The sequence below is a fragment of the Ziziphus jujuba genome, chromosome 4, assembly GCF_031755915.1.
Source record: "Ziziphus jujuba cultivar Dongzao chromosome 4, ASM3175591v1".
Classification (NCBI taxonomy): domain Eukaryota; kingdom Viridiplantae; phylum Streptophyta; class Magnoliopsida; order Rosales; family Rhamnaceae; genus Ziziphus; species Ziziphus jujuba.
This window is the reverse complement of record NC_083382.1, coordinates 15,574,253-15,587,500: the sequence shown is the minus strand read 5'-3', so window position 1 is coordinate 15,587,500 and position 13,248 is coordinate 15,574,253. Positions and strand designations below refer to the sequence as shown.

At 31.6% G+C, this 13,248-nt stretch overlaps 2 protein-coding genes across 4 annotated transcripts in view; both read left to right on the top strand.

Moving 5' to 3' along the window:
• The window catches only part of LOC132803557 (ATP synthase subunit alpha, chloroplastic-like), a 734-nt gene extending 574 nt beyond the window's left edge, over positions 1–160 (top strand). Inside the window, exon 1 of the mRNA XM_060816780.1 lies at positions 1–160. This exon is cut by the window's left edge and continues 574 nt beyond it. Coding sequence (XP_060672763.1) covers positions 1–160 — 160 coding nt within the window.
• A 6,142-nt stretch (positions 161–6,302) lies between these two features.
• On the top strand, positions 6,303–12,995 carry LOC107417363 (protein ABA AND ROS SENSITIVE 1). 3 transcript variants are annotated; one of them, XM_016025979.4, is made up of 8 exons: positions 6,303–6,520; positions 6,608–6,700; positions 7,512–7,611; positions 9,183–9,396; positions 10,510–10,795; positions 12,116–12,191; positions 12,308–12,354; positions 12,453–12,995. In XM_016025979.4, exons 2-8 carry the CDS (start codon positions 6,612–6,614, stop codon positions 12,631–12,633), a joined length of 993 nt encoding a protein of 330 aa, XP_015881465.2. In that variant the 5' UTR covers positions 6,303–6,520; positions 6,608–6,611; the 3' UTR covers positions 12,634–12,995. The 3 variants fall into 3 exon arrangements, with proteins under 3 accessions (XP_015881465.2, XP_048328145.1, XP_048328144.1); XM_048472188.2 differs by lacking the exon at positions 6,303–6,520 and having other exon boundaries at positions 6,602–6,695; XM_048472187.2 differs by lacking the exons at positions 6,303–6,520; positions 6,608–6,700 and adding an exon at positions 6,963–7,071.
• Positions 12,996–13,248: the final 253 nt, after the last annotated feature.

Sequence of the window (13,248 nt, the reverse complement as noted above, 5' to 3'; positions counted from 1 at the left end):
AATTGCTCAGATCCAGGTAAGTGAGGCTTTTTTGGGCCGTGTTATAAATGCTCTGGCTAAACCTATTGATGGTCGAGGTGAAATTTCAGCTTCTGAATCCCGGTTAATTGAATCTCCCACCCCGGGTATTATTTCGAGACGTTCGGGAGATTATCCATAGCCACTATAAACTATAATTCTAATTCCATTTTATTTCTATTACCTATTACATTTATTTCGATATAGATAGAATACATATTTGTTTATATTGCTCTTATACAAATAAACCTCTCTTGGTTTCGCCTCACTTCAGATAATCTGATTAGATTATCTCTAAATCTAACTAACTCTAAAGAATTAAAGAAAAGGACTTCAAAATTCTATTTTTTTTTTATTCTTTCTATATTTCTATTCTATATTATAAATAAAATTCTAAATTAGAATTGATTCTAAATTAGAATATAGAATATTATATAAATTATTAAAAATTATTAATATTTTAATATTCTATAAATATTAATTTTTTTTCTTTTTTATATTATAATTAAAATTATAGGTTTTAGGTTTATTATAGGTTTTAGGTTTATAGAGCTATACGGACTCGAACCGTAGACCTTCTCGGTAAAACAGATCAAACTTATTATTATCAAAATGATTTGAACTGTTTCAAAGACCCAACATGCATTTTTGTGCATTGGGCTCTTTCGTTAACAAATCCCTTATGATACACCAGATCCGGCTCGGTTATTAAAAAGAAGACCTTCTACTCAAATTCTTTCTTTTTCTTTTTGACAGGAATCAAAAAATATTGGGCAGGTATTAAAAAGAAGAAATGCTCGACTAATCAGTAAATCCGCTATCGAACGAATACGTTTATTTTTTAAATGATTCATATCGTCAAGTGTACCCATTCCGAATTTGGGATCCTTCCTTTCTTCAAACGGAACGAACAGAGATAGAATCAGACCGATTCCCTAAATGCCTTTCTGGATATTCCTCAATGTCCCGGCTATTCACGGAACGTGAGAAGTAGTAATAGAAACAGATTTGGTGTTAAGCATCACACTCTGCCATGCTTCTTCATTCTGAACTTCTAAGAATGCCTCACGAATTGTTGGTAGAGAAGTTTTCTCTAAAATTCAACCCCGCACCTCATCTAACTCCTTGTTAAGTCCTGCCAAGAACATGAAGACACAATCATTCTCCTATCATTTTGTAAAGCGGACACTATCATTCGTGCACTCCTAGATATCATCATAACAGAGATTTAACTCCTATCACAGGGTCATCAACTCGTTGTAGTAGGAGGTTACATCTCGGTCACCCTGTTTCGCGTGCCAAAGTTTGGATTTTAAACCAAAAATCTGCAAAGAATTTTCCAGATCGGAGTGTGTATCCCTTACTACTTCCCAAACATCTTTGGCTGTCGGTAGGAACATGAAGGGCTTTCCAATTGTGGGTTCCATTGAATTCACCAACCACGCAATAATCAAGGAATTTTCTTATTTCCAGGTCTTTAGAGCCAAATCTCCATCTGCAAGTTTTGTCACTTCTCCTATTAGATATCCATGCTTCCTCTTGCCTTCCAAGATCAAATGAATAGTTTGTGACCATTTCGTATAATTTTTTCCATTTAGACGGTGGATATTCAATTGGAGCGAATTAGTGGACCCCTCCAAGCTATTTAATGAGATGGAGTTCAGATTCGAACTCGCGGTGCTATCCTCTGACACCGCTGAGTCTTTACTGGTCGCACCGGTTCAAGCCGTCTTACACGGATTTTGGCTTGCCATAGATAGTCCCTAGATCGCAACCTAATATTTTGATACCATGAAGGAAAAAGCAGATTGAAGAAAAACTCTCTTAAATTCTATTGAATAATATGAATTACATTAGTTTTTAAATGGAATAGAGCACAAGGCTCGGCTCCTAGAACTAAGGAGCAAAAATATTAACAGAAAGAAAAAAACTAAAAATGGAAATATCCTAACTTTTGAAGAATTCAAATTTATTTCCTGATTCTATAGGATTAGATTTCCTAACTTTCCTAGAATCACTTTAGCAAAGAACAAGCTTTATGAGTTGTTGAACACAACCACTAGGAAGCTTGGAATGTACAGTAAATGAAGCAATGAAGTAGAAGAAATTGCCGAAATTATTATCAAAGTATAATGTTTTCAAAAGCATGCATTAGGTGCGTTAGAGTAAGGTGTGACTAAAAAGGGCTCAAAGTTGTCTACCTACAAAAGCTTAAGCATTATAAAATGAAGCGCAATTGAAGCATATATAGTGTATTTTTATTTATTTATTTTATTAAAGACTTTTACCTAACAAAAATAGAAATAAAAATGAATTTTATTTTTTTCTTGTCCTTACAATTGGCAGTTGCATGAATCCTTTACAATTTCGAAAATATGTTTCTTCTTCTTTTTGAGTCCTTTAATGTATCCATATGGGCATTATAGATCACAACCTCAATGTTGTTATAGACAATGTTGTGTTAAGAGGAATATAAATAGTAAAACGCCTTGTAATATGCCTTGACATGTTAAAAAGTGTTATACACTTTTCAATTGAAAGGGTTAGCAAGTATATCGTGGGAATTTAAAGTTTCATAGATTAGCATATTTTGGTTTAGCAAAAGGCAAGTATTTGAGATTTCAAAACAAACAGCTGAGGAATTTAAAGGCAAGTATATCGTGGGAGACAATTTTGAAGTCAAAACATTTGAATTAAAGGACTATTTGAATGATAATTATAATCTACAGTTGGAATGTTGCAAAATTTGGATAATAGTTCTAAACTACACCTGATGCTGAGGTTGTGCTATAGAGACATTACACTTAGTTTGGAATTGGACTGATGTATAAGAGATTGCGTTAGAGACTCATTGGGGGCGTTTGGCACGCCAAATAGGTTTGGATCGAATAGGATCGAACAGGATAGAACATAATAGTTAGTGCAGTATTATGTTTGGCATAGTTCTGGACTAAACGGTGGACTAATTATATCATGTTTGGTGCAGAATCGGACTGGATAGGACTATTTTGTAATTATATTTTAAATTTTTTTTTTTAAAATGAAAATTTTAAAGGTTAAATTTATATGAAAAAAAAAATTTATTATATCTAATTAAGGTTGTACATTTATATATTTATATATAAATGCAAAATATGCAAAATTTGTTGTGTACACCCACAAATTATATTAATATATAACTTTAGAAATAGCTTAAAATTAACTTAAAACATAGTATGCCATAAATAACAATTAATTAAAAATAAATATATTTTAATGTTATGCATAAGACAATTGAATATTTTTGTCAACTCATAAATTACATTAATATATTGTTTCCAAAACCAATAATCCCAATTACAACTAAATATACAAATAAATATATTACTTCTATAGAAATGGTGAATATAACAATATATGGATGAAGTAGCTGGATCATTTTTAGAATGTTTTTATTTTATTGGAATATTTATTTGATTAATTACTTCTGTAAAAAGTAATTATTATTTATATTTGAATGAAGTGGCTAAATTTCTAATTTAATTGGAAGAATTACTTAAAAACCATTTCGATTGATAAATTTTTTTCACATTCATCCATCTTTTTTTGGATATGAAATGTAGTAATAAGGATAATTCCCAATGTAGTAATATTAAGCTACCATCAATTATGGTTGGTAATTCATGAAAAGAACTTTGGAAAACTGTTTTAATGGTTTTTAACTGGTCTTGGTTTTTTTTTTTTTAATTTCTTTTATTCTTCTTTTCTAAGAATAGGGGTTTTTTTTCAAGCAAAAAAGGAAACAATAACAAAGCAACCAAACGGGCTTGTATATATCGAATACAAAATATTTATTACAAGCAAAAGAAACAAGAGGAACCAGATTTCAACAATTCCAATCATAGCCATGCAATATCAATTATAAGAAATAAATCCAAAATCTCAACATTTTATAAAATCTATCAATCATATACATATTGTGATTACTTATTATACATACTGTAATTACTAATTGTGAGAAGAATAAAATATCCTTGATTTAAGAATTGTCGAAGTACACTTAACAGCTAAAATAGAGAGGTAATAATGCCTCATTTTCTCAAAAAATGGTCCAGCAAGACAAATGACATGATAATCCCATAGAATTACTCCACCTGCTCTGTTGCTAGCCTTTTGTCCATAATTGAATCTACAATGCCGTGAATGCACAACAAGAACCAACATCTTATTTTAAACTCGGAGAGTACATGATATAATTATTCAATTCAACCAAATCAAAATCACCACTACAATGATAAATCTCCAATAGATGTCAACGAAGAATAGATAGTGGTGGCTCCTATGCTTCAACCCAAGCAAACTGCAGTACATTATATATATATAAAAAAAATTGGTTCTAGATTTAATTAGTAGATTGTAGGACAATATTTCTTTGTTTTGTTTCCGCTTCTCCAAGTGTAATTGTCATATAATAGGTAATAATATAAACACATTCTGCACTTGCCAAAAAATAAAATTGCAGAAAAAAAAATGCCAGATCAAAGAAGAAGAAGAACAAAGAAGAGGAATATGGCAGATGGAAAAAGGAAATAAATGAAAAACGAAGAAAAAAGAAGCAGACAAAGGCAGATCGAAGAAGAAGAAGAAACATTTTTTTTCCTAGAAATATGTAATGCCAAATAGAAAAGAAGATGAAATAAAATTGCAGAAAAAAAAAGATATATGCCAAATCGAAGAAAAGGAATATGAACAGATCTAAGCCCTAAAAAAGAAATAAACTGAAAATGAAGAAGAAGAAGCAGACGAACAATGAGAAGAGGAAGAAGAAGAAGAAGAAGAAGAAAAACTCACGAATTCAAGAAGAAGAACACTTCCCACGAGCTTGATCTAGCCAGAGATACGCGGGAGACACCAACGAGAGCCTTCGATGAGCTTCGGACAAAAACCTAACCCAGGGGGAGGGACGGGTCAGCTTAATCCTCCTCTAGGCATATTATTCCACTATAGAGGTTAAGTTATCCGCTTCTTTATTTGCCTCTACCAAACACCGGATTGGGACATAATACTGTCCAATCCGATAAAACAAACACGCCCTATGTGTTGTGTTTAAGCTGTGGTGCATACATTTAAAATATATATATATTATACTTTAAAAAATTTTAAAAAGAATATCTACATATGAGAAAGTATTAAATATTTAAATATGTAATTTCTTATATTTCTATGAATTAATTAATTAAATGAATTAGTAATTAGGATAATATAGACATATATTTAAAATAATGAAAAATAATTAATAAAAAGGACCATTTCCCTTCTTTTCCTTCCAATAAATTTTCTTTCCACTTTATTTTAACTATCCCTACAAGATATTTAAATGCTTTCCTTTGTATTCCCTTTTATTTCTTCAATCCAAACTTAGTAATAATGTGTTTTTTCATTGACTTATATATATATATACATAAAAAAATATAATATAAATGATTTTCTAAAATTTTTAAAAGAATATCAACATATACCATGTATAAAATATTTAATAATGTAATATATTTAAATTTCTATAAAATGAATTTTTAAAATGAAGTAGTAATTACAATAATTAAAATTAATTTTTTAATCTTTTGTTTTTTTAAAAGATAACTTAGTGATGCATTTTCTTAGAAAGTATTCTCCCTTATTTAAAAAATAATGTCTTTTTTTTTATTTAATTATGAATGGTATATATATTCAAAAAAACATATAATATTAGTAATTATAAAGTTTTGCCTATGCTTGAGTGCACAATAACCACGCTATCATGAACCTTACATGTCATGTAGCTCAAAATCTTAAAAATAATTCAAGATCATTTTAGTATATGAACTGTTTTTCGAAAAGGAAAAACAGTTTTTTCAATTATCATTTTTATTGTTGTTTCCACTTTTTTGCTGATGATGCTACAATGATGTGATTATTATTTTAGCAAGTTTGAAATATAGCGATAATTTTTCTTTTTTGTCATAAGTACAGATTTTGGTCTGCATAATTAATTGGAGAAGAATTGAATGGGCAAGTCAGAGCAACTGACTCAAACGTCGTCATTTCAATAATTCTGAGCTTAAACCAAAACTCATGTCCTGATTGAAAAAAAAAAAAAAAGAAAAAAAAAAAAAGAAAAACGGTGCCGTTTTATGTTTTAAGCTTCTCACTTCACAACGGTGGTGAAATTGCAAAATTTCGATCTTATCGTTTTCTCATTATTTTCATAAAAATCTTAAAATATATATTAAAAAACACAAATTGAAAAGCAGACAAAATTTCCTTTTTATGTATATGTTATGAAAAAATAAAAAATAAAAATAAAAACCCAAAAATGCAGACAAAGAAATTAACAAACGGAAAGTGAAACATGCTCTTCTCCATGGCCATCTAATCAAGCTATAAGGTTAAACCATTTTGCAGTTTTGCTCGTTGTGTTAAAGTAACCCTAAGCCTTTCGCTTTCCAATTTCATTCCTCGACGGAAAAAAACAAAAAATTTGAAGGTAATCTCAATCCGATTCTCGTTTCTTTTTCGTAAGTTTGTGTTTTCTTGTTTTTGGTTTTTGCTCAATTAGGTTCTTTGGAACTAGAAAAATGGATGCACAAGCGAGGAAAAAGTCGTTGTTTCGTGCCAAACTCAATGCCCAGAAGAAGGACAAGCGTATAGATTCTCCACTTGTAAGGTTAACTTCAACTGGAAACTTTATTTGTTACTTTCTCTCTCTCTATCTTTGATTGTTTTCTGGTAAAATTTATTATTATTATTATTATTTTTTGAATTTGGTCTTTTTTGGGGGGATATATCTTTTTTTTTTTTTTTTTAATAGATTAAATTTAGTATGCATTGGCTGTGGCTGTGGTTTTGAAGTGGTTCTAGTGCGCTGATTTGGATTGAGAAGAAGAATATACTTGCAATGATAATTGGCTAAAAAACAGTGTTATGTTTGGGTTTTCGTTGAACTATGCAAGTAAGAAAGTTATTCGTTAACATTTTGATCTGGTGCAAGCTTAGAACCAAGTGTAACGGCGTTGAACCTTATTGTATTCTCTAAATGTAAGAGCACTTTTCCAGTCATCATGTGCCTGAAATTCCATTTTCCCATTTCAATCCTCGATCACATCATTGTGTTAATTAGCATTATAACCAAAAATGTTAGATAGCAATATGGTATATGATCCTCTATGGTTAATAGTAATAGCCTTCTCTCTTTTGATAAAAGTTCTGATGATGAAAATTGTTGGAGATGGGAATCAGATGAGGAGATGGTGATTTTGAAAGTTCTTTGAATTTACTTATTTATGTTTATGTTGCATTGTTATAATCATGAGGCTGTTTGATTATGCCTTTTTATTTTGTTAGGAGGTTTGGTATTATCATTATTTGTTTGAGATTTAATTTTCTAGGAAGCTGATCTAAAGAAAAGATTCAATTATGAAGGCAAGGATTTCTGAATGCTGTTTTTTGATATTTTCTTACACTCCATATTTTTACAGGTATAATGAATCTGATCAGCCTGTATGTAGGGTTTGTGATGTTGTCATGAAATCTGAGTCTTACTGGGATGCACATCAGGCTTCTCGCAAACATCATGAGGTGATATACTCTACTTTTATAGGCAAGCCCATTTTATTGCTAGGGCATGTGAATTCAACATTGCTAGTTGCATAAATGGCAAATTATTGTATGGCAGGACTTGAAACCATTAAGTTTATAAAATCTGACGTAAAAAGATGTTAACAGATGAACAGAAACAGCCCAACATTATATGTTGGTGTTCTATTGCATAAGATTTTTGTCACTATAGAAAATGGGCAATTAATTTTCTTTTTGGTTGCCTTAAGACATTTTGTCAAATATTTTTTTGCTGATATGGCCTAAATTTCTCAAATAACAGTTAGGAAGACAAAGATATTTTGTTAAGTTTACGAGAAAAGGGCACTCGCTGCTCTGTATCAGGATCCTTTAGGCCTCAACTAGGCTTGGAGTTGTGCATGTAAGAAAATCTATGCTTCAGGAAGAGTTGTATGAGAGATTCAGTGATTCTTATCTAGTCAAGCCCTCTAAGAATGATAAAAGCTTGTTCTTGAAGTTTTGCTTTCTTAACTCAAACGAACCCAAATTTCTATTCTAAGTGAATCCTAAAGTATTTTTGGGACAAGGATTACACCTTTTCATATTTTTCAACCCTTGGGACTTTTTTTGGCCTTTCCAGCATATCTTGACGCCGCTTGACCTCAAAATGGCATGGGCTTAGCTTATGCTAATAGGAGGGGAGTTTACTGAGTATTGGTGCTTTTTCTGTTAGGCTTTATATTGCATCGTTTCTTGATTCTTAAAATGAGAAATTGGAATAGCCTGTTATTTTGCTTAGTTATCTGTTTCCTTTTTAAACTTTGGGGTTATTACAACAATAGATATCTATGAATATCATTGTTGTTTGATTTATTGCCAGAAACTAAGTTTACCGACTGAATGATAAAGAATGTATTGCACCTTGACATTGTAAACTTTGATCTTTAAGACTTTTACTGGTATATTCTCAAAGTTTTTATTTATCGATTGTGACTGATATTATGAACTATGATGTTATGGAATGGATACGATGTTTGACTATTATAAAAATTATTTATATTGTTATGATAATTCGTGGAAAACTAGGGAATGATATCACAAGCATACGTTATATTATTTTTTCATTTTTTGGATAAATAAAAAGCAACAATAAGGATTTAAATGTATGAAACCTTTAAAGAAACAATAATAGTTTCAAAGCATTTATGTTTGTGAGAGTTCTGATTTTTATCATTTTATCTTTTCTGTTTGGCCCTTCAGGATTTTAAAATGGTGAACGTGTAATTTCTTTTTCTTCTTATGTGTTATCTTAAAAGTTTTAAACCTTTCTGTTTATTTAAAAAGCCTAACTTTTGCCCTGATCATTTCCTTTAGTGCTGGTGCTGTTTCTTAGATGTATTCTTTTGTATCCTAATATGAAATGTAAAATACAAATGGTATCTATCCAACTCATATGCACAGCCATATGTCTTAGATGCTGAGAATTTTGGTGTGTGCATGTTTCATGGGTATAGCGTTGTTGTAGATTTATGCACCTTCCGGTTTTATTTATCTGATTGAACGTTATTAATGAGCTACTTATGTTTGTGTAGGCTATCAGAAATCTCAAAGCTAATGCTGGAGTATCTCAAGTTGAAAATGCCAAACCTGAGCCCTCTGTGGAGTTGCCTAAACCAAAATCGGAAGGTCCTGTTGAGTTGCATAACCCAGGACCTCCAGGTTCTAGAGAATTACCCAGATCTCAGTTGTCTTCTGGGCTTCCTCCAGATTTTTTTGATAACAATGACTCACAAAAGCCAAAAAGAAGTAAGAACATATATATTACTTCTACTATCAAAATCGATGCCTTTCTGGCTGATGATTGTTTCATTATTATTGTCCTTACTGCTGTAGTGCTGAGAACCATTGCCCTTGTTTTAAACATGATGCAATATAATGGATAATGTTGTATTTTCTGCATTCATGTTGGCAGATGAGTTTATGGAATTTTAGTTGTTGTAAGTGGAGATTTAATAAAAGTAGGATATTTTGTGACATGTAATTTAATATTAGTAGGGGTACTACATATATATATGCTCCAACATTGATTAGCAAAACTATTACCATCACCACTATTGCCACTATCATGATAGGTTATACTTTCTATTCTCTATTCTGTCATCGGGCAGGTTAAAAAATATCCATTTACAGTAAACTAGTTTCTTACTGTCAGCTAATCTAGTGACTTCCCAAGTTCCTCGGATGTAATAGTAGACATTTCTTCTTATATAGCAGATTTCCAGCTAGGGTGAGTAAGGGCCTCCTAATCTTTAGTTCCAAAGAGATGTAATGAAATGAATGGGCACAATCTTTAAGACGGGTCAAAGAAAACTTATTTGAATAAAAAGGAAAAAGAGATGGAGAAGATAGCCAATTGGCAGGAATAGTGGAGCTTTTACCTTTTCAAACAGCAGTGGGAAGATCAAGGCCAGAAGAAGATTATGGGCTTGGGTCATATTTAGATTTCTACTAGCAAATAATGGTTGACTAGTGCGAATACCTTTACATGCTATGTTATTAATTTTTACTTTGGTTGACATGGACAAGAGTTTGATTTATTTATTTATTTATTTATTTATGTTTGTTTTCAGTGGTATGATTGTTTGTAGTTGCAATTTTTATTGCCTTGTAGAATGTGGTAAAATGTTATAATTGAAATGAAGTTGTTATTTTGTTTGCTTGAGATTCTTCTGAATTATTTGGTTTTGCTGTTATAGTGATTTATCTGCCTTTTGGCATATCCTATTCCATCATTTAAGCTTTTGTTTCTTGTGATTGCATACTATGTGCTTAGAGCTTGAACTGAGATTGCAATATTTTTAGCATATTTTGGGTGTAAGTATTACCTAGTTGATATAAAATTTTGTAATGTAATTTTAGGAGCAGAGTCTGTCACATTAGTTGAGCCTGATATATCCAAGAAGTCTAGGGGTTCCACTCAAGTGATGGAGCCATTAAATTTGGAGCATGAGAAATATGGATTGCCTAGTCATAGTATCGCACAAAGTGAAGCATTTAAGCTAGACAAGCAGCATTCACGGACATCAACACAGAATTCTGGTTCAGAAGCAAAGCAAGTAAAAGGAGCTCTTCCAGAAGGCTTCTTTGATAACAAGGAGGATGACTTGCGTGCACGAGGAATAAAGCCTGTTAAGCCAGATGTCAAGTATATTCTCTCAATCTCAAATAATTTTATTGGAATTTCTGTTTGCGTATTTTACTTTTTTGTTTTAGTAATCAATTTTTTCCATGTTGAAATATTAATTTAAAATGAAAGCTTGTATAAAATAGTAAATTGAAAGGTTTATTGATAGTCCACAATGCTGTTTTATTCTCTACCTTCTTTTATTTTCAATTTTTTTTTATTCTACTTCAGTTCATTTATGATCAAAATTGGTGTAGGAACATAAGTAATAAATTAAAACATTTGTCAGAAATTTGGATGAGAGCTAAACATTTTTACACAGGCAAGCAAGAAAAAGACCCTCATTCTCAACTTTAAGTTGATGCAATCGAACAACTAATAGAAAGAAGAAAGAAACATAGAACTCCCATTTTTCCAAAGAACAAACTTTCGACAGTAGCTTACCTTATTGGATTTCAACCACAAGTGTAAGGAAGTAACATTTTCAATGATGTCATTTTTTCTGCTATGATGATTCATTTCACGAATAGATATATATATATATATATATATATATATATAAGCAATATGTCTAGTGGATTTTTTTCTTTCCTCTAATCCATCCACTTTTGAAGAGTTTAATTTTGGTAGCTTCTGAATGATTTCTCACCCTCTTCTATCCTCTCCCTCCTAGCATACAAGAACTTTCTCTGTCCTTTTATTTCTTACCATCCGCCTCTCCTACCAAACACATATCCTTAACATGTATTTTCCCTCGTTGGGCTTAAGTTCAGTGATTTGTTTTTCAAAGTAACATCATTGAAGCATTTCAAATAGCATCACATAATCATTTGAAGCCTCTTATCATGTGCTTCTGTAGGATGACAAATTTTAGGAAGATATACTTAAACTAGATAGTCTGTGACTTCTTTATGTGCTTTGTTGTCAGATTGAGTTAAAATGTAGATATCTTTCATGTATGCTGCATCTTTTTCCCATCTTCTCATCCTGAGCTTTAGAATTGAAGTAATATTTTATATTTCCCTGACATAAGTCTCATGAGAATCTCAACCTAGTTAGATGTTTTGAATTTATCGAAAATTATCTATTCAAACCACAATTAGAGGGAACCATTTCATTTGCTATGCTAAATGTTCTCTCTAGAATTATTAGGTGGTTAAATTTTAAATGTCAACAAGTGTATCTGATATTTTGGTAACTTTTCCAGATCACTTTTGCACTGTACGTTGTCCCCTTTATCTCTCAAAGTCTTGGACATGATGATTATTAATTTCTGTTGACTATTTTGTTTTTTATCAACATGGAAGAATAGTCTTAAATTTTTGTTGGATTTCTGGCTAGAGATGAGTACAAAGAATTTGAGAAGCTGATCCAAGAGGACTTGCAGGAGGTGGATGATCGTATGGAAGAAGAGGAGGTGTGGGTTTATATATTGTTTGCTCCATTCATATAGATGTTCTATATTTTATTCCAGCAGGAGATTTTATCTACAACCAAAATTCATAATTTTTGTTATGGCAAATTATACTGCAGTTTGATGCTGCAGAAACGATAGAAGAGGCTGAATCTGTAGAGCAAAGGTAAGCTCAGCAGTGAATTAACTAACTATTGTCACAATCTCATAACATTTCGTTGTCAATTCTCTTTACTGTTGGTTTCCTTTGTTCTCTTTCCTCAGGTCGTACAGAGGGAGAGTGGAATTGTTGAGGAAGAAGAAAATGGAGTTGAAGGCTGCTAGGTCATTCAAGCAGAGTGGAGATTCGAAGGTTGTCAGGAACAGAACCAGCACTCAAGAGTCATCCAGTGATGATGATAGTGATGAGAATTTTGCCGTTGATTGGCGAGCTCAACATCTGTGAACACTTCAAAGTTGTTATTCTAGATGATGTGATCTTTATATGTTCAAATCATAAAGCATGAGGTGCACCGTGTAAATCCATTCCAATCTTACCGCAATTTTGTGTTTTTTGCATTCACTAAGGTAGTAGAAATACTGCATCAGTGCGGTTTATGTAATAGAAAATTAGGACTGGCTGTGGGATTTGTTAGCAGTTAAAAACAACAGATAATGCCTGCTAGAAAAACCAGTTGCCCTGCCCTATTTATACCATTTGCCAGATATAACCAGATCTACTTCCTTATATTTTTTGGTTTCTGAGATAGGTTTATACTTGATTTTTGTATAAGTATGCTGGTATACAAAATGGTTAATTTACTGGAACATTTGTCCATTAACTTTTGCCAACTGTATTAGGAATATTTCTTATTGGCTTCACCTTTTCTTCTGGGTAGAATAGAACCAATCTGTGTGGCGTTTTAGAATAAGAGAAGCTTTGGTTTGTGAAATTCCTGAGAAATGAGAATGACATTCCCAATAATTTTATGATTCAACTGATTTTATAGAGAAACAATAGTGGGATGACATTGAAGTTTTTTCAAAACAAAAAAAAAGAGAATTTAAAGGACAAAAGTGA

What these genes read in the sequence shown, in the direction of transcription:
- LOC107417363 (XM_016025979.4), top strand. Translation starts at nt 6,612, where the DNA reads ATGGATGCACAAGCGAGGAAAAAGTCGTTGTTTCGTGCCAAACTCAAT. An exon ending in CCTGTTAAGCCAGATGTCAA is followed by an intron (nt 10,796 to 12,115) that starts GTATATTCTCTC and finishes ATTTCTGGCTAG; the next exon opens with AGATGAGTACAAAGAATTTG. An exon ending in GCTGAATCTGTAGAGCAAAG is followed by an intron (nt 12,355 to 12,452) that starts GTAAGCTCAGCA and finishes CTCTTTCCTCAG; the next exon opens with GTCGTACAGAGGGAGAGTGG.